Below are 19,649 nucleotides of genomic sequence, written 5' to 3' on the forward strand. Positions count from 1 at the left end.
CATTTCTCCAGCCTTCATTTTTCTCTTCTATTCATCTGAATCCTAAAAGACCACTGAGGGCTTTTCTCACCTTCTTTTGGGTTTCTTTGCAGTTGTTTTTGTGGTATTCATATACAACCGTTGGCATTTTTCCTGGTGTATAGTAGCAGATAACCAGATATTCTCTGCAGATATTTGGGGGTTATTGCTCAGACTTAAAAATGCATTTGTGGTTGAATCTGTGATGGTATGGATATGGCTCAAAACTGTACGCTACAATACTGCTCCCACTGAAATTAGTCAAAAGAGCTCTGTTAAATTATAGACTGTATCTTAAAGATGGACATGGCATCTAGGGCTGAAAAATAAAGCCATTTATTCAATAAAACTTAATGTTTCTAATGAGCAGTGCTGTGGTTGGGAGAAAAAGCAGACTCTACAGAAGTCTACAAGAAAATATTCACTCTGCCCTCACTCGAGATTCTCTAAGTCTCTTTATTAATACACCGTGATGCGCGCTCTCTCTCTCTCTCTCTCTCGATATTGTCCTAGTTAGAAACAGGCAGTAAAGATGTTAAAGATGTTAGATGTCCTAGGTCATGGCTACCTTAAAGATACTTTCAAGCCCCTCCCTTATTCCCTGAGGAATTGCCACAGTGAATGCCGTTCCTGATGCAACCTCCCTATTTATCCAGGATCAGGCCTTATGAAGCCAAGATGGTAAATGTCGAACTCGCCCAGAAGCCATGGCAGTCCATTTGTTTTAAGGTCTACGTGATCAACAGCACTGTGTGTTACTAAAGCAGCTCAGTAAGTTCAATGTAATATTCAGCCAGGACTTTAGTGCTCTCACAGTTTCTGTGTGCAGTTAAGTGTTTCGCAGGTTTTAAGCTAATGTGTCACAGACACAATTCCAACAATGAATGCAAAGCCATGGCTACAGCAGCCATCCCAGCCTGTTTCAATCAGCTGTGACACAACTACGCACGGTGTGGAGCGGAGAAAATAACCAAAGCTTAGCTTGCTAAAACTACACAATTTAAATTGTACATACTCCACTACGTACTACAGTTTATTAATTGGTGATTGTGAGTAACAGAAAGACAGTAAAATCACATTGCCAATGAGCAATTTCACATTAGGAATTTAAAATCAGGAGACACAGATATTGGTGCTGCTGTTTGTCTGTGCATGTCTAAAAAATGTGCAGTTTCTGGATCTAAAAACTTGTATTAGCAAAAACTAGCCACATATAATTCTACTGTATCTGTTTTTCTTTAGTGAAGTGGCATCCTGAAAGCTCTGATAACCTCTTAAGCCCAAAATTTTATTTGCAAATGAGCTAAAGAACAAACACTAGGAAAAATAAATAAATAAATGGGAGATTTATGTTTGCGTAGTCTGAAATCAGAATCAGAATCAGAATCAGAATACTTTATTGATCCCTGGGGGAAATTATTTTTTGTTACAGTGCTCCATTTTAAACCAACATTAAGACAAGACAGACAATACACTAACTAAGAATAGTACAATATATACATATATATACATACATACATACATAAGTCACTCATAAATAAATAGTTGGAAAAGAAACATGTGTAGCTGTAGCAGCAAACAGTGTGTTAAGTGGATGCGTTGTACAGGGAGATGGCCACAGGCAGGAATGATTTCCTGTGTCGTTCAGTGGTGCTTTTCGGTAATCTCAGTCTCTCACTGAACGTGCTCCTGTGACTGACCAGCATGTCATGGAGTGGGTGGGAGGTGTTATCCAACATTGTCTTTATCTTGGACAGCATCCGCCAGTAGACTACAGATATCTGGGCAAACACTGCCAAACTGCCAGAAACGTTAGCCTGGCAGATAGAGAGCCGATGTGTGACCTGTCAGATCCATGTCTGCCTGCAAAATAAGGGTTTGACAGTACTTAGTTAGAAAGCAGTGCGACACTCCCTGCCTTCTTTACTCTCCTACTAGTGCTTCGGATTACATAACATGACATGTTCTACCTCTTCTTCTCCTCCTCTGGCTTCCTATGCAACGGCAGAAGACAGACAACAGTGGTACTTATGGAGGCCAAGAAGTCATGCAAATTAACGTCAGTCAGCATCGGTATATTTTGGCCCTCCAGAGCCCCTGTAGTGAGGTGGTGCGGGGCCAACTGAGTATAATTGGGCCTCAGATGATTAGTGAAGAGGGGCTCATGCACGAGAGAGGGGGGTTAGGAGAAGAGATGCTGAAGAGGTATTAGGAGTGAGAGAGCAGGGGATTTGAATCAAACAGGAGGAGAAGGCAGCAAGAATCTGACAAAACATACAGAGGAAAAGGATGGAGCAGGGGGTGAGCTGTATGCTGCATATTCATGACTTCTGCTGTGTTTGCATTCCCATCTCTATTTGCTTTCTTTCCATTCATGTCCAGGCGCATTCTCCTTGATTTTTCTGCTATGAGTTTACATCTTGAGACATCTTTGAGGATGGGGAATAGTTAATGCTATGCTATCTCCTGGTTTGTTTCAATTGCATCTTATTTCCATTGATTTGACCGTCTTTTCCAGCTGTGGTTGTGGTCTATCAGCAGGCAAGAACACTGGTGATGGAAAAGTCTGTTAAACACTGGATTGCTTTTAAATTGTCCCCTCCTCAGTAGCTGCAGATGACAATTAATTCAAGTAAGAGAATTGTTGAGGTTCAAGATAGCTAAGTGAAGAGTTAGGGAGACCATAGCATGAATATATAAATATGACTTAGTTGCAACAAATGAAGGAAATAAAGAAGTTTAAATCATCACCCCTCCACTGCCGTGCTTGGCAGTTGGCATCAGGTGTTCATGCTGAGTTTTGCAAACATGGTGCTATGCATTACGACTAAACAAATTTACTTAATCTACAAAGAACATTGTTCCAGAAGTCTTTTAATTTGATCAAATGAAACTTTGCAAATCTGAGCTGTGCACCCATGTTTTTTACGAGATATTAAGCTTTGTATTTAACATCTCAACTGAGGCCTGTAGAGACTGAAATGTGTTTCTCTGAATATTGGATGGTCTGACCCTAGGGTGAATTTGCATGGAAGTCCACTCCTGGGATGACTCTGATGTTGTGTTATCACACATCTGAATGGTGCAACAACACCTGGCTGCTACTTGGCCTCTTAATTCCTATGGAAGCATAAGGGTGTACTTTGTTTTTCACGTGATTGTATTCTAATATGATGGACTACTAGTGCCCGTCATACCTTCTAATTTCGTTTTTTTTTTTCTATTTTTGAGAAAATAATTCAGTCCCAGCAAGATTATATATAATGACTTCTGACTTAACCGGACATGCTTAAGCCCTAAATAATCCTGAATGAATCCTGGAAACATTTTTATCATGTCACCAGACACACCTTCATTATTAAAGGTCACAAGCTAAAAAGGTTGGGAGCAGTCGAGTCCAGGGATCCTTAAAGTGTTTGTCTTACTTGAACCTGTGTTACAAATGTCATACAAGCACTTTCTATGTGTACCTTTTATCGCTCGGTTTTATTACCGCCTAAGTCAAGCAAATCTCAAGAAGAAGAAGAAAGCTGCTCTGACTGCTGGCCCATCAAATCAGGAGAGAAGAGAAACTCTCTGACACACTTACAGTGGAAAAAATCTCGTTTGACCTTATCAAAGCAGACATTTGGACCTCTCACAATGAAGCTCTACATGTTTCTCTTTGCCCTTTACAACAGCGATCATGTTAACACACATACGCACGCGTCCACTCACACACTGAAGTCTCAGAAATGCAATACACAGTGACACTGGTAAAAATGAGCAGGGTTGTAGAAAGTCTTTATATGCTGTGTTTTGCTCATTAAGGCTCTCCGGACACCAGAAATGACAGACACTCAGCTCCATGTAAAGTTTTTTTTTTCCACCCCCCACACTCAACCCGTCACTCACAATCACTCTCTCACAGATACTACATGTAACAAATGTCAGACGTGAGAATAGTGTGTGCGTGTGGCTGGATGTTGGACCACTGACAGGCATGGAAGCAGCTTGTTGAACTAATAGCCTAACTAATGTGTCTACATTCCCTCCCTCTTTACCTCCCTCACCCCCACTTCCCTTTGCAAAACTGACATCTACGTACCGAGCAGAGAGACGAGGGAGAGGGGGAAGTAAAGAGGGAGGGGGAAAAGAGGAGAGAAGTGGGTTGACAAGCGGCAGACCCTATCGCCCTCCCGTCTGACTCTGTCTATCTCCCCGTTGCTCCCTGAGGGTTTGTCTCTGAGGATAGTGCTATGATGAATAGGCCTGTCTAAGCAAACCTAGCGGAGACCAATTAGAGAGAGTGAGAAGAAAAAGAAGAACGATAGAAACAGAAAAACAATGAGAGAAATGGAAGCAAAGGGAGAGCGGGAGACAGAGAGGGAAGAGAAGGGCAGATGCATTAAAAGGAGGTAGGAGGACTGGGGTAAAGTGGAAAGTTTAAGGCAGTGCGTGTTGTCTGTGAGCGTGTGTGTGCCTCAGTGAGCTGTCAGTGCTGAGGGAGACGCCGTATGAGAGGGCCCGGCCTCCTAAGTCTTAACCTCGTCTGCTACTGCAGGAGAGGCTTTGACAGCAGAGACGCACAAACAGGACTGACCCTCGCAAAAACATTTCCTCCTCCTCCTTTAGAAAAGCCTTTCAGTGCTATCCTACTTCCTCTGTGTTCCTCCTCCCTCCTTCATCCAACTAATTTTTCTCCAGTCGAGCAAGCATATTACGTTTATTCAGATTATGTTGACATCTTTTATGTGAATAAATGCCATTATTTTATTTTTTTTAATTGGGTTTTCACTGGATTTTATCTCAGGAAACTGGCAAATATTCACACTGTGATGGTCAGAGGTGTAGTCCACGTACAAGAACAGAAAAAGCTATAACAAAGCTACAAGTGCTAAAAACTAAAGAATCCAAATGAAGAACCTATTTCAGTGGGTCCTAATCCCGAACGCGCTGACCCTGTTGTGGAAAGCAGGTTCAGTAAAATCTGACTTGATTAACTCTGAGTTTCTAGATCATAATTTTCTCTTCAATCAAGCTATAATACCATAATTTACCATAGAAAAGGGCAAGAAAAGAGCAGAGCCTCCAATTTATTTCAGTAGTCTGAGGAATAAAAATGACATAGTGTGCATCTCATTATTCAACAGTAATATGACAGGGACAAAATACAGGCGACAGTAACTGCAGGTTGAAGAATAAATCCAAGATAAGATAGTTTAGTAATGGACGTATAAATTATTAACTGATTTTGGTCATTTGCAGGGAAAAAATTATGAGTTCAAGGTGCTCCAATTTGCTAATCAGAATTTGGTCATAGGGGGGTTTTTTTCACCTGTGAAATAAGCAAAGATTACTCACTGAAAGCTCGAGAGACTGTTTGTTTTTTCAGTCCCACCTTCATAACGTCTTTTCCCATCCTCCGCCTCAGCAGCTTTTTGGCTTTTGTAGTTTCTTTGCCATGTTCCTGTCATTCATCCATTTTCTTATGCTTATCAAATTCATGGCCTTTCATTGGGTGAGACACCGGGTACAACCTGGACGCCAATCTATCGAAGGGCTAAAAAATAAACATCTATGGTCAATTTAGAACATCAGTTTTAGACAAACAGTTTTAATTTAGACTGTTGGACTTACCTGACTTACACTTCTGTATGTTAGCCCTTAACATACAGAAGTGTCTGTCAAACAAAAGTATTTCGGACACTATCTTAAGTCTATTTTGCAATACAATCAGATTTAATCATTTGGATATGAACTATATTGTCTAGTATATCATTTCTGACCCCCATTTGCTCAATCATGTAATCCCCATATGAATCTGAAACATTTGTAAGTCTTAAACATGAAACATTTCTACTTTCTATAATGTGAGCACTGAATTATGTTGGAGATTTAGACAACTAGGAAAAAGCATCAGCTTGGCCTGGGATCAAATCCAACTAGCACTTCCTCGCCTGCGTCTGCCAAGCTAATTTTCCTCCTTCAAACAAACATTTGATAAATGGCTTCCCCACTCTCTTCTTACAAAACAGGATAACTCTCCTCGTCCTCTTCCTCTCGACGATCTCTGTCGTCCTTCCCCCTACACACACGCACACACACGCACACACACGAATCTCTGAGACAATTACAAACATCCTGCTTCCCATTTATCACCAACAATTAAATGGCACGGACGCTCGCTACTTCATAAGCAGAGAAGAGAGGGCAAGGAAAGCGGGAGGAGACGAATGCGAGCGGAATGAAGTAGAGTCAACAGTGAGAAAGAGAGAGGAAGGCTGACAGCACAATTAAGGTTTTTAATTCTCTGCTTGAGTGGGCCAGTCCAGTCTTTATGCTAATTAGGATGCCACGGCCATGTAATAAATCTCTATGATCCAGCCTCATTTCCCTTCTGTCTCTCTCTGTCTCTTTCTCGCACGCTTGTACAGACAACAGCACAGAAAGTTCACCGGTTACTTTTTAAACGGCTAAACTCTTCGGCTGCAGTGTTGATCATTTTGATAAGATTGTTATTTCTGTGCAGTTTTAATGCTTCACTGTGATCAGGGAGCCACAGTTTGTCTGCATACGCGGTTTACTTGGTTGGGCAAGCATTTGCCGCCTTGGCTCAACGCCTCCACCACATGCAGTTTCTCTCCCTGTTAACTCGCTTTATTAGTGTTTTTCAGGAATGTGGTTTGCATGTCCTGCACCGCTGGACTCCGCTGCATAAACGTTACGAATGCAGAACATTTTCGGTTCTTCTCTTATCTTCTCATCTCCATTTGACAGACACGTCTAATGATAACATCTGCAGATGGGAAGCAAACAGCACAACAATCCGCAGATAATTGGGGGCCGTGTTTAAAGACGACGAGAGAAAATGAGAGAGACCGATAAGTGGACAACTGCAGGCTCTTTGTTAAAGTAGCAACGAGCAGATATATTTTCACCCTCATTTAGGGCACGAGGACTCACTAGTGCCCTCCTCCCTCCCCTTTTCTTTTTGCTTCCTTGTAAGGTTGTCCCAAACCCAGTAAAAGACAGAAACACAGAATCTATGTAAAAATCAACTAAAAGTTTACTTTCATTAAATAAACAAAGGTAAAAGCAATTAACTAAGGTGGATTTTTATTCACACATCATCATTTTACACAACTCAGCCTTGCTGGGCAGCTCTTTTACCAATTATTAGCCTGCTTTTGGTTTGCTGCCCTTCTACGCTCTTCTGTAGGCTTAATACTTTCTCCCTGGGGGTGTCACCGTCAGCCATCTTGTGTTGCCTGACAGCCAAAATGGCTACCGCCCCAGCCACCAGCCCGAGGTGAAGTAGGTAGAGAGAAACATGGAGACCGGTCACCAGCAGAGAGAAGCAGACAGTGGCAACACACCAAGGCCCAGCCAGGATCAGCAGCAAGGAGTGATACCAGGAGCTGAAGACGAGAGCTGGGACGGACAGAAGGAACCTGAGCAACGTGGAGGTCATCCAGGAGTACAGAGACAGAGGCGATAAGAGGAGAGATACTGCTGCCTCACTCATCGATACTGCCTAAAAGATACAAAAGGTGGGCGTTAAATACACACACTATATATTTCTTTATAGCATTATTTATTTTTGTCAACCTACCTCACGAGCATTCATGTGCAAGGTGACACTAGATGTCTGAGTCTTGTGAAGCCCTGAAAAGTTAGCAACATACAGACACAACTTTACTTGGATAAGAGCAAAACACGACTGAATCAAACAAAGCTTTTAAACCTCATCAGTGATGGTTGCATTCTTTAAAAGACATCTACTTACATAGGAAGAGGAGAATGAGACTGACAGCCAGCAATAGCCTCATTTCTCCTACACAGCTTCACACTTACAATCCTGAAATCAACAAACAAAACAATTCAACAGCAACATTAAGCCTTCACTAAGGTTTAATGCCTACACTAGCCTTCACGAGCACTCGCACATGAATCTAGGACAGTGTCTGCATGGCTTAAAAACAACAGCAAGAGTTTAATTTCTCACCCAACACTGCTCCCACTGTGTATCAGCTCACTCCTGCTTCCTTCTGTCACACTGACCTTTATTCAGCAAAGTTTTCAGCTTTACTTAAGTAATCCTCTTGTGGAAGTTATGCAACATTCCCCCTTGTTGTGCCAGTTTTCCAACAAAAAAGAAAAGAAGCATGGCCTGAACCACTCCACACTGACTTTAGGGATGTCAGCGCCACCTGTTTGAGGGGAGGGGTGATATCAAGAATACTTTCACAGCTGAAAGATCACCTAGAGACTCTTTTCTCTGCATGTTTTGTGCATCTTTTGTCCTGTTACCCACCTTCAACCAGTCACAGCAGATCGCTGCCCCTCCCTGAGCCTGGTTGTGGTTTCTTCCTGTTAAAAGGGAGTTTTTCCTTCCCACTGTCACCAAGTAACTGCACATAGGGGGTCATCTGATTGTTGGGGTTTTCTCTGTATTGTTGCAGTCTTTACCTTCCAATATAAAACACACTGAGGCAACTATAAAACTCAACTGAATTATATGAAACATCAAATTCATGCTTTTGTGCCAAAACACTTAAAAAAATGACTTGAGGCCAGCAGGAGGTATTTACCGTCACTGGAATGTCATAGTATGATGTGACGCTCTCCAACTCCAACCTTCACCCCTGTCTTTAAATGATCGTCCCACCCCCTACCCTCGCACTCCATTAAGGTTAAACCCCTCCTGTTATTATCAGCTCACCCCACCATTACCCTTCTCCTCCCCACTGAGACACCAAGGAGAACCTGCTACAAATAAATGCTGATCAGCTGTAATGTTGTCATGATTAAGTGGCATTCTGTCAGAGTAGGGGGAGAGGGAGGTTTACTCAAAGGGCCGAAGCGCACTAATAGTCTTTATGTTACCATTTAATGTCTTTCACCAGGGTTTGTTTATTTATTAGGTCTGTTCAAAATTGCAGGTAATGTTCATCATGACTTCAGCCTTTCACTTAGTACTAACAATCATGCTCTCACAGGCATTCCTGCCATAAAAATGATAAAAATCATGATACACCAGTTCAAGTTTTTTTTTATTATGTTAACCCAGTGATGCGTGGGCAGTATGTTTATACACCATGTTTTATCTGTGTACTGTACAATGATTACTAACGCTTAAAAATACTGGAAACTATTTTTTTGTTTTGTTTTTGCAGCTTGTAGTAAATGTCGGTTAAAACCACAAGTCTGTTCGCCAGTAGTCTTAAACTCAAAAGTATCTGAGGTGAGAAACGTTACAGACATTTGACACCTTTCACTGCTCATTTCATTTACGGTAGATGTTTAGAAAAACTCGCTAAGATAAACTATCACCATCAATCTTTCTACCAAAGTGAAGTGAAGCCTAGAGGACGAACAGAAGGCTGATGACAAGAGTGTAAAACACACCACTGCTCCATCAACTGCTGAATGAATAAACAACATTTGAAGTTAAGAAAGTAGCTGAATTCATCTCAATCATCTGTCTTCATGAATGCGAAAATCATTTATTTTTGCTGCTTTTGCATTTTCAGAAAAAACATACAGACACCATGTGACACAGAAACCAAGACAGAAAAAAAGGACATTTAATATAACCACATAAAAACATGATGAAAGCTGTAAACATGTGTACAGAGAATTAGTCATTCTTTACACTTCATCCTATTCATAAAAATTTTGCATCTACAGGGGAGAACAACAAGAAGAAGACATAAATATGTTAATAAGAAGCTGGAAGGTATAGTGTAAGAAGTCCCATTTCATTTCAGACACACACCTCAACTCACTTTACATCAATTACATAAAGCTTACTCATTATGAAAATGGAAATTAAAAATTGTTCTACATAAAACAAGACTCACTGTACAGACAGGATCCTGAGACGTGATGCTCATAAATTTAATGTAACTTGTATTTTGGGAATTCCGGACTAGCCTACGGACAATATTCCAAACAACAATGAAGGACTGATCATTGTCCATGTATATGCATCACTCATTGGTTAGTCAGTGGTATTTCTTCAGCAAAGAAAGCCAGTGCGAATTCACTTAGGACTAGTAGATACTGGTAAGAAAGTGCTTTTTTCCCCCCTTCAAATACTGGATGTGGAGAGAATGTCCTCCACCAGATGCTTGTATACCCAAGCGTCTCCCTTCAGCCTCTGGCGGCGGACCCCAACAACTTCGGGCCTTTGCAGCAAGCACACCTCCAGTTCAAACGCCATCGTCACCTTCCCGAAGTCACCCCAGGTTTGACATTTCAGAGTATACCTGGAGGAAAGGCAATGGGAACAATGTGGAAACATTAACATTTGGTCCAAGAGTGAGCAAACCAGTCAGAAGACAGGGAGGTAACGGGAATTCTTACCCTTTCTGTGTGAAGTCGATGTTTTTCTCCGGCAGGATGGAGAGGATCTGGTTAAGCACCTGGTCTGGATTGGTCTGACTGGTCAGAGTCACGTTGTACTGTGCCTGGTGGAAAACACAGCCAAGCCACTGATCAGAATTTCTATCATTTTGCTGTAAATTAATTGTCTTTGAATTTTTATTTTACTGATGATGGATCTGCTTTGGGGGTTTTCGGCTTTCTATTACCTTAATCTTACGTGGACCATCCCGCAGAGCTCGTCGCTTGTTTGGCGTGAGCATGGTTATCACCTTATCCAGACCTCTCTCCAGGGAACCAAACATCTTTCCCCCTCGTTTCTTCTTCCCACTGTCTCCTGTGACAGCCAAGTCCAGTGACCTGGACCTTAAGAGCACAGAGGAAAAAAAAAAAAGCCTCACTTTAGCTCAGGAATCCTGAACTGCCCTTCCCATTGGCTTACATGTTACTGGTTTCAAGGACTCAAGAACACATTTATGACCCATTCTTATGACTAAAAGTAAAGAATAAATTCTGTTGAAGGGAAAGCACCATTTAGGGAACCTTTACTCACCTCCGCTCTGGGCTGAAGGCTATGATTTCTACATTTGCAGGATCCTTGTTCTCTGCTGCTCTCTTCTTGTGCTCTTTGGATGAGCCGTCTCCACCTACCAGAAAAAAGTGCATTAAGAAAGTTGAAAACTTACTACCTTGCAAACACAGAACTTCTATACATATTGGTGGATCTGACTGAGAAAGCAAGAAACACCGAATGCTCATTTGGTTGGCTAGCCTAAAGAATACTTGCTTTTATTTGTGTCACTAAGCACAATAAAGACCACAGTTCATGTTTTATTCAGTATGCCTTATCGATTATCGATTTAGGCCATAAACTCATCAGGACTGTCTTCAGTGCCTGCTGAAGTCATGCATCAAGTGAGCACTAGGATTGTTTCACCATAGATTTTACACAGACGTTGTCACCACCCTGTGATGGCTCTGAGAAGGAATCCAGGTTTAATCCAATTTAACAAGCGGCAGAATTTTATAGCAAAATAATTTAACTATAAATATGTGAGTATTTCATTAACCAATAAGGAAAAATCTAACTGAAAATTGATAACTCATGTGAAATTCAGTGTCAAATAAACCCCTCTTATAATACATTTTTGGCTATGACTGTTTTGGTCAGATCGTAGTGTTAGGGAAATAACCGTGAAGCTCCTGAGAAGTATAGTCAGCTTGGGGTTTGAATGTTTCACTCACTGTCACTCAGGAACTCTAGTTTAAATCAAGAGCTGATCAAAGACAACACAAAAAATAAAGCATACCGCTAACACAACATGGATAAAGGTTTGTTTTTTTACCAACCCCAAGGTCACTCAACAGGGAGAAGTGTTTGGAATGAGAATAAATTTGAAAACGCTTAGGTAACAGCCCTGTGCTCTTATGCATCGAACTGGCTGGCTTTGACACTGGAGTTGTGAACACAAAGGAATAACGATTTTGACACACATGCACACACAAGAGAGCTAGGCTTTAGTGGTAAGAGAACACATGTCACTACAGCCCACGTGGGACAGTGAGCAAAGGAAAGAGACAGCTACACCTGTCACAGCACACGCCTAGGGACAGACACGCATAGACCACTGTGTGTGTGTGTGTGTGTGTGTGTGTGTGTGTGTGTGAGTCAGAGAGAAATATGAGGACAAGTAAGTCACAGGTAGCACGTTTGCACTTTGCTGTAGTTTGCAGAGCAGGAGGCTGTAAAGAGAGCGGGTCTGAGCCGTATTCCGAGGATTCAACATCAACTAGGTCAGCTGCAGCGAGCTGGTGGCTGAATTTATAGAGGCATCTAATGAGGCTGGACATGTGAGCAGACAAGTCGCTATGACAAATAATTAAGACTTTAATGATTCTCCGTTCATATTAGTGTCCTTCATTCACAGATAAGTGAACAGAATTAGCTGCTTCTTGATAATAACCTCACCTTTGAGTTGACAGTGATAGATGTGTGTGTGTGTGTGTGTCCATTTTCAGTGGCAAAATGACAGCTAAATCACAGAAATATGAGTGGCTTTGGGATAAAAACAGACCCAATAAATGAGTTTATTACCAGAATACAATTTACTTGCAAATGTTTGGCATGTGGTTGTGGCACTTGTGATTATGAGAGCTGTGTAAGACCAAGCGAGGGACGGATAAATGAAGGGGGGGCAGGGGGTGAGTGGAGGAGAGGGGCAGCTGGTTAATGCGAATCTGATCTAATAGGCACTGCACTTCAAACCCTTGTTGAGAACAACAATTACAGTACAAATAAACTGTACGATGCCCAGAGCTCTGTACTGTCTGTACGGTACTCAATTTTCTGTCTTTGGTTGAGTGACCAAGAATCTATTAAGAAATGATTCTTACCTTTAGGTGTGGCCACACTGGGTTTGGGGCTATTGATATTAGCATTTTGATTGGGTGTGGTCAACACATTCTTATTGAGGCGTGCATTCCTCTTACTGGATACAGGCGTTCGAGGTGGAGGCAAGGCAAAAATGTCAACGTCTCTGTCTTGGACATCATTATTCTCCTTGTTCTCGCTGGCCTGTTCTCGGTTCCTCTCTCTATGGTAGCGAGGTGTCGCTTTTCGCACTCTCTCTGGGGTCGGGCTTGAAGGATGTCCTTTTTCCACCGATGGCGATACCAGCCTCTTTAAAAATACCAAAAGACAAATGATGATAATAATAATGGATTAGATTTATATTTGCATTTGGGATTTATCTGAACTGCATTTCAGATAGCCAGAAAGCACCCAAAACCTCATCCCCCTGCTTCTTTCAGGTATCAGCTGGAGAATTTCTTATTCATTCAGTATCTGTAACTTCCCGTTCAGACTGTACTTTCTGACATACGGCAGTAAGAGAGAAATCAGGGATTGGTTGCTCTCTGCTTCGGATTAATTAGGTGGTTATTTGGAATACTTTTCTATGTTTACCACCCTGGCGAGAAAAGTGGGTGTCCTTTCCATTTTTAAACATTTAAACATCTGCCTCCCCTTCCCCACAATGGCTGGTTTGTCACTCTGCCTTAAAGCGTGGCCACTTGGAACGACTAAACGCATCCAGCTTCTGACGTGGTTGGACAGCGTGTCTAAAGAGAAGGCTTTCAATCCGAGTTTACCTTTTTCTTCAGTCTACTCATTTAGACACATGAAAGAAAAGAGAAATCTATACTTATAGCAACTTCCACATACCGTGTCTTTTTTTATGATTCCATCTGGCTGACCTCTGACCCTCTGGGGTGTGTGCTGTGGAACTGAAACCCAGGGGCAATCATCGATGTAGTCTGAGCAAATGTCCAAGGAATCCACAATCAAAGCGTCTTCATCCTCACTGAAGTGCAGAGCTTTTCTGGTCTAACAGAGATAGAATAAAAAAATAAAATCCATAACAGCAAAATGTATCAGTATCAGCTGTAAGCAGCTTTAAAAGAGCAGAGCATCATGGAAGCTCTGGTCCTAAATCTGACCTGTAGTCCCTGATGCAGAGGCGAGCAGGAGTCCTCACAGACAGCTGGCTCAGGGCGCAGGCGGACAGGCTTTCCCCTCTGCTTCTTAGACAGCAGCAGCAGGTAGGTGGCTGTGATGTGGTCATATCGCCACTGTGGGAGATAATTTAAGATGTATTTAAGTAGATGTCTAACAGAAATTAAGTACAAGTTCTAGTATAATATGATAAATACAACATAATGATGCTGAAATATGCATATACAGACACACACCTCCTTCACCAGCGCTGTGGTGCTCTGTCTTGATCGCTTCATGTTTACTGCCATCTCAGTGATACAGTCTTCATCCATGTAGCCAAGCTACAAAAGACAAAACAAAGATTAAACTGTGAACACACAAAGCTACAAACAGACAAATTTTATTATCGTCACCAAGGAGGTTTTTCATTGATTCAGTTTGTTTGTTTGAAGGATTATTCAAAACAGCTGAAGATGGTTTTGCATCAAAAATGTGTTCACAGAGGTTCAGGCTTGGCCTAATTTAGTACCAATTAACTTTTGGAGTTCATCTGGATCCAAGATTTTTGTTTTGAAGGATTCTTCAGGATTGCAGCAGAGGGCAAAACTGGTCATTTCCTCACAGATCCATATCACAGTCCTATCTTCACACATGCACATCACATAAAAATAAGAAAACTTGGACAAAATCTCAAGAATATATCACAAACTAATCTGGTTCCACATCATGTACAGTGTGGAATTTTCAGCCTTGGTGGAGATGTGCATTTGCAGACTGTTCTTGTTTCATACACTAATCCCGATGAAAAAAAGAAAGTGATGTTAAGGACTATGGTAATGTCACAGAACAATGACTTGTATGCTGACTGGACAATCTAAAAGAAGGGGGAAAAGCCTGAAAAAGGCTGTAAAAGCGATGTCACAGCAAACGCTACCATTTGCAATTATGAGTTTTCTTATGCAGTTTTTTTTGTGTGTCTGTCCATACCGGCTGCCTGCTGTACCACTCCACAGGGCTGTTGTAGTCTTTCATCACCCAGGGATGGTCCAGCAGCTGTCTGACAGTCAGACGCCGCTTTGGGTCCACCTGCAGGACACATACAGAAACTACAACTCAACCTGCACAAAACTACATAGTCCACAATCTGTAGCAGAAACAGATTTGCCTTCAAATCTTGGAAAATGCTTTTAGGTTTACTGAGAGTAAGAGGTGTTCTGTTATAATAAATTTATGTGGCAAATGCATAATTGCATTTTACTGTAATTCAACCAAAAAAAGAAGATTTGCACCTCAGTTTTAATTAAAAAGAATCAAGTTTTCTAGAGAACAGTAAACAAATGATACATATCACAGGTTGAGAGGCTGACAGGTATACAAAGACAAGAGCAAATAAACTGACTGACCTGTAACATTTGGTTGAGGAGGAGGATACTACCTGGAGAGAGCCACTTTGGGTTATCATATGTACCCCTCTGAAAATAAAGAAGACATCAAGAAACCCATTAAAAAATAATAATAATAATGATAAGACAACAACTTGCTGTGAGTTTCCTTGAATGCCCACAAAAATTGAGGAGCAGCACCCGGAACTTAAGGGAAAGGTTTTAAAAATAAGAGTGCTCTTACTGTAATCTTCCTGTAGAGGATCATGCAGTTGTCATCATCAAAGGGCAGGTGTCCACAGAGCAGAGCGAACAGCAGTACTCCCATGCTCCATACATCAGCCTGGGAGGAGGGAGTTACACACCACACAGCGGTATTTCAGCTTCATGCGTTACAGATAACATTTCACAGCTCAGTTGCACTGAATTGCACGCCAGCAAATGTGATCACGACACCATGAAAAACTCGAACCGTGGAACAGGCAGGTATTCATAAATCTTGGTGAAAGCCAAATGCAAATACTGCGACTTCAGAAATTTTTGAATTAAAACCCCAGCATTTCTAAAAGTTGTATTTACCAAAGAACATGTCATACCTCTGATCCAATATACGCTTTTCCCTGGATAAGTTCAGGAGCAGCGTAAGCAGGGCTCCCACAGCAGGTCATCAGCTCATAGCCCAACCCTCCCTACAAGAGGCAACAACATGCTATTTAGGTCATGATTATACACAGCATCGAGTACAGCATGCATACACATGTCTAAGTTTTAGTTATGATGTGCTACACAACAGTGTTCCTTTTATGATTATTTTACTCCCCATGCTTCTGAAAAAATAAAATGGATGTTTGTCTGAGATTTTTTTCCTCATTGCAACATCCATAAGTATCAGGATACACTAAAGCCTTATCCATAACTAACTACTACATTTTCCAAAGTAGCTAAAAAAAAAAAAAAAAAAAATCCAAACTCACAAACAACCTTTCAGAAAGATATTTAGGACCCTGGGTGGTTTTTCTGTGTTCAATATGATTGGAAAAAAGATATGCCTGGTAATCAAATTTTACATAAGTGCTGCTTTGTCTCACGTCGTGCACCAGTGTAGTGTGTTATGCATGGAACTAGTTTGTACAATAGACTGAGGAGTACCTTGGTAAACAGCAAATGCCTTAAGAACGTTTTTCCCTCGCCCTGATGCTAAATATTTATAATACACACAAAGAGGGAAAAGGAATTTGGTAATATACCTTAGGTTTGGCACACAAGCCAAAGTCTATAAGCTTCAAGTTGTGGTCTCCATCAATCAATAAGTTTTCCTAGAGTTCAAAGAGAAAAACTTTAAGATTCATATTACAGCCACAACTGATCTATGACACTTTTTGGTGGTTGTTTTTGTTTGTTTGTTTTTTACCGGTTTTAGGTCTCTGTGTGCGTATCCTTGGCTGTGGACATAGGCCATTGCTGACACAATTTGCCTAAAAAAGACCCGGGTTTCCTCCTCAGACAGGCGGTCCTTAGCTATGATGTAGTCAAAGAGCTCCCCACCAGGGCAGTACTGAAAGTAAAATGAAAGATTGAGGGAAAGAAGAAAAAAGAATTCAGGATTTTTCTGGTTCAAAGCAGGTTTTGGGGATAATTATCTCAACTAGCCCACATATAGTTGCATCAAAAAAAACTGTGTTGCCTTACCGAAAAGAAATTTGTGGCTTTTCATGTTATTTTAGGTCATTTGATAAGCATAAAAGTCAATATCACTTAAAATAAGTTGATAATGATAACATAGTTTTATTTACCATTATTATTATTATTCAAATTAAATTCTGGGGGAGAGGAGAACCCCAGAAATTGATCTTAAGCTTATATTCATTCTCACATAACACATTGCTTATGCCCTTACCTCCAACACCATAAATATCTGGGTGGAGGTCTCTATGACCTGATACAGTCGACAGATATGTTGGTGACTCAGGTTCTTCATGGCTTCGATCTCCACCTTCACACGGGGTAGGTCATCCTAGGTGAAACACAGGGATTTCTTGTAAATTATTTATACATACAAATACTGTTTACTGCACTGTACACTTTCTTTCTTTTAAAAAAAACAACAACATTATTCTTTGTTTGTTCTGCCTATTTGAAGACGAGCAAGAGCCGCGAATTGTGCTCAAGCGAAATACTGAGTTATTTCAGAAGAACCACTCCCATACTAATGTTTTCTGAAACCTCTTGTTCTAGACAAGGTCCGGTTTGCAGAGGAAAATGGGGTGTTAGAAAAGCTTCAGCATTACTTGGAAGGTAACAGGACAAATGCCAGGGCGTGACTTTTTCTCCCCAGATTAAAGGTTCAACTCAGGGCGAGGTCATCTTACTCTTATTGTAAACAAATGAATGCTTGAGCAAACATAACAGTTGAAGGCTGCCATCATTAGTCGGCCAAAAAGATTTGAATTGCAGTTCCAGCACATAGTTATTGAAAAGTGCCAAATGTCAGTTGTTGATTTTTATAAATGATGTGTCATGACTAATTGACCTGCATGCACCTAAACCAAAAGGCCAGTGAAACTGAGTTAACAGTTACAGACATTTAGGAACAAAAGTTAATAACAAATTTAATTCTGATAGAAACACAAATTTATTTTACTGCTTGGTGCGATTGGAAATCACCAGTTTGTTGTCAGACAAACATGAAACAAATTTTATTGGCTGAACAGCTGTTATTGCTGATAAATGGACAACAAATGCAACCAATAACTTTCTGATCTGTGTTCTAGTGGCTGAAATTGCATTAGTGTAAACTCTGAATTTAAGATAATCAGAATACTTTATTAATGCTAAGGACATTATGTGGTTAGTGTTGCTCCAAGACAACAAGAAGAGTAACATACTGAACTAAATTAAATATCCAATACATTATCAAAGTTACAAAATAAAGCCAAGAGCTCCAATATATACAAATAGCTCAATCTCCAGAACATTACAGAAATTACATATGATTGACATTTTACTCTAAAATTATTTTTGTAGAGGATGTGGAAAAGGGTGTAACTATGGCAGTGTGTACTGTGCATTAGATGGAGGAGTTTTACAGCCAGGAATGATTCCCTCTGTAGTTCATAGCAGTTTTAATAGTAGTTTAACTGGTACATATTTGTAAATATTTAATCTTTTATTTGTTTACTGCTTGTCACTCCGTTTCACTATCAGATCTAAATAAAGACTGAACTGAACTCTTACAAGTATAGACTAATGGCACCAACATACAACTAGGCTGCCTCACTTTTGAATGCAACAACTTGTGATAATTGTTTCTGACATTTTATACTCTGAGCTATATTTTTGTGTTTGACCCTATTTTTTTATTGCCGGTTTCATTTCTTACCCCAAGATCCTTTTTATTCATGATTTTAATGGCAACCTTCTCTCCTGTCAAGATGTGTCGACCCAGCTTGACTTTAGCGAAACCTCCTGGGGAAAAAACAGAAAGAAAGAAAAAACACACACAGGGTTCAGAGAGGATACGATACAGATAGTAATTGTTTTCTTAAATGCATCAATTAACCCTTGCATTACCTGAGCCGATAGTCTCATAAACCTCATAATATCTTTGGAGCTCGTCCGCTCCGCGATGCTCCGTCCTTTCTATTGGCATCTTCCCTGCTCCGGCGCAAGATGGTAAACTTTCCTGGAGAGGAAAATGCTTAAAATTGGCAACAGACACGAAAAAACTACGTTTGGCACTCACTGGTTATCGGTTTGTGACCGTTCAGCTAGCTTAACGTCAATTACTGCATAACTGTAGCCAACATAAATCATTAATACCGCTTGCAGTTGGTAAAAGTAACTACAATAAACCTTAACTGAACCAAAACAGTACTCGATATTCTGCATTTACCTGAACGAAAACAGAGGAAGACGGCAGCGTCAGTTAACCACACGGTAAAGCCCGAGTCCGGCAGACCGATGTTTTGTTACAGAAGTTTGAATTTCGCACGTTGACGTGACTACATTTCCTGCTTCCGGTTTGCGCTTCGTGCTTCCCCCTGTGGTGAAAAAGAGTACTGCAGCTGTAAAACAAAAAGCACAGTTAGTGCAACTTTGTTTTCATTCTGCAGGCTGGTTCACAATCAGAATTACGTTAATTACCAAGTTGTTTTTTTTATACAAACGAGTCAGGGGTTAAAAAAAAAAATCGAACATGGTATTTATATTTGGTGTTATATTTGGTTCACTTTACCAGTCAGAGACAACATTAAAACCCCTGACGGGTTAAATGAATATCATTTTCATCATCTTGTTACAATACATGTTCTGCTTGGAAACCTGTGCTTTATTATTTATGTGTATGTATGATCTATTTGCTAAATGCGTATGCATTTCTATTTTAA

The 19,649-nt window shown here is 40.7% G+C and overlaps 1 protein-coding gene and 1 long non-coding RNA gene across 2 annotated transcripts; both read right to left on the bottom strand.

Annotated features, from left to right (window-relative positions):
- Positions 1 to 7,044: 7,044 nt before the first annotated feature.
- LOC143419185 (uncharacterized) lies at positions 7,045 to 8,205 on the bottom strand. The gene is made up of 4 exons (XR_013099161.1): positions 8,006 to 8,205; positions 7,787 to 7,858; positions 7,613 to 7,665; positions 7,045 to 7,534 (listed from the first exon to the last, which is right to left on the bottom strand). It is a non-coding gene; the product is annotated as an uncharacterized LOC143419185 (long non-coding RNA).
- A 1,490-nt stretch (positions 8,206 to 9,695) lies between these two features.
- melk (maternal embryonic leucine zipper kinase) lies at positions 9,696 to 19,299 on the bottom strand. The gene is made up of 18 exons (XM_004564280.3): positions 19,157 to 19,299; positions 18,835 to 18,946; positions 18,644 to 18,729; positions 17,162 to 17,278; positions 16,676 to 16,819; positions 16,512 to 16,580; positions 15,861 to 15,953; positions 15,509 to 15,607; positions 15,286 to 15,354; positions 14,870 to 14,968; positions 14,137 to 14,223; positions 13,885 to 14,016; positions 13,610 to 13,771; positions 12,781 to 13,066; positions 10,940 to 11,033; positions 10,596 to 10,752; positions 10,369 to 10,472; positions 9,696 to 10,271 (listed from the first exon to the last, which is right to left on the bottom strand). Exons 2-18 carry the CDS (start codon positions 18,911 to 18,913, stop codon positions 10,094 to 10,096), a joined length of 2,055 nt encoding a protein of 684 aa, XP_004564337.2. The 5' UTR covers positions 18,914 to 18,946; positions 19,157 to 19,299; the 3' UTR covers positions 9,696 to 10,093.
- Between the last annotated feature and the right edge of the window lie 350 nt (positions 19,300 to 19,649).

Source organism: Maylandia zebra, linkage group LG6 (genome assembly GCF_041146795.1).
Source record: "Maylandia zebra isolate NMK-2024a linkage group LG6, Mzebra_GT3a, whole genome shotgun sequence".
NCBI classification, from domain to species: Eukaryota; Metazoa; Chordata; class Actinopteri; order Cichliformes; family Cichlidae; genus Maylandia; species Maylandia zebra.

Excerpts from the sequence above, each read along its gene's own strand:
- melk (XM_004564280.3), bottom strand. The coding sequence starts at position 18,913 with ATGCCAATAGAAAGGACGGAGCATCGCGGAGCGGACGAGCTCCAAAGA. Across the intron at positions 14,017-14,136 it reads CCACAGCGCTGGTGAAGGAG|TGGCGATATGACCACATCAC; the intron begins GTGTGTGTCTGT and ends TATCTCCCACAG. Across the intron at positions 11,034-12,780 it reads CAGTGTGGCCACACCTAAAG|GTGGAGACGGCTCATCCAAA; the intron begins GTAAGAATCATT and ends TTTTTCTGGTAG.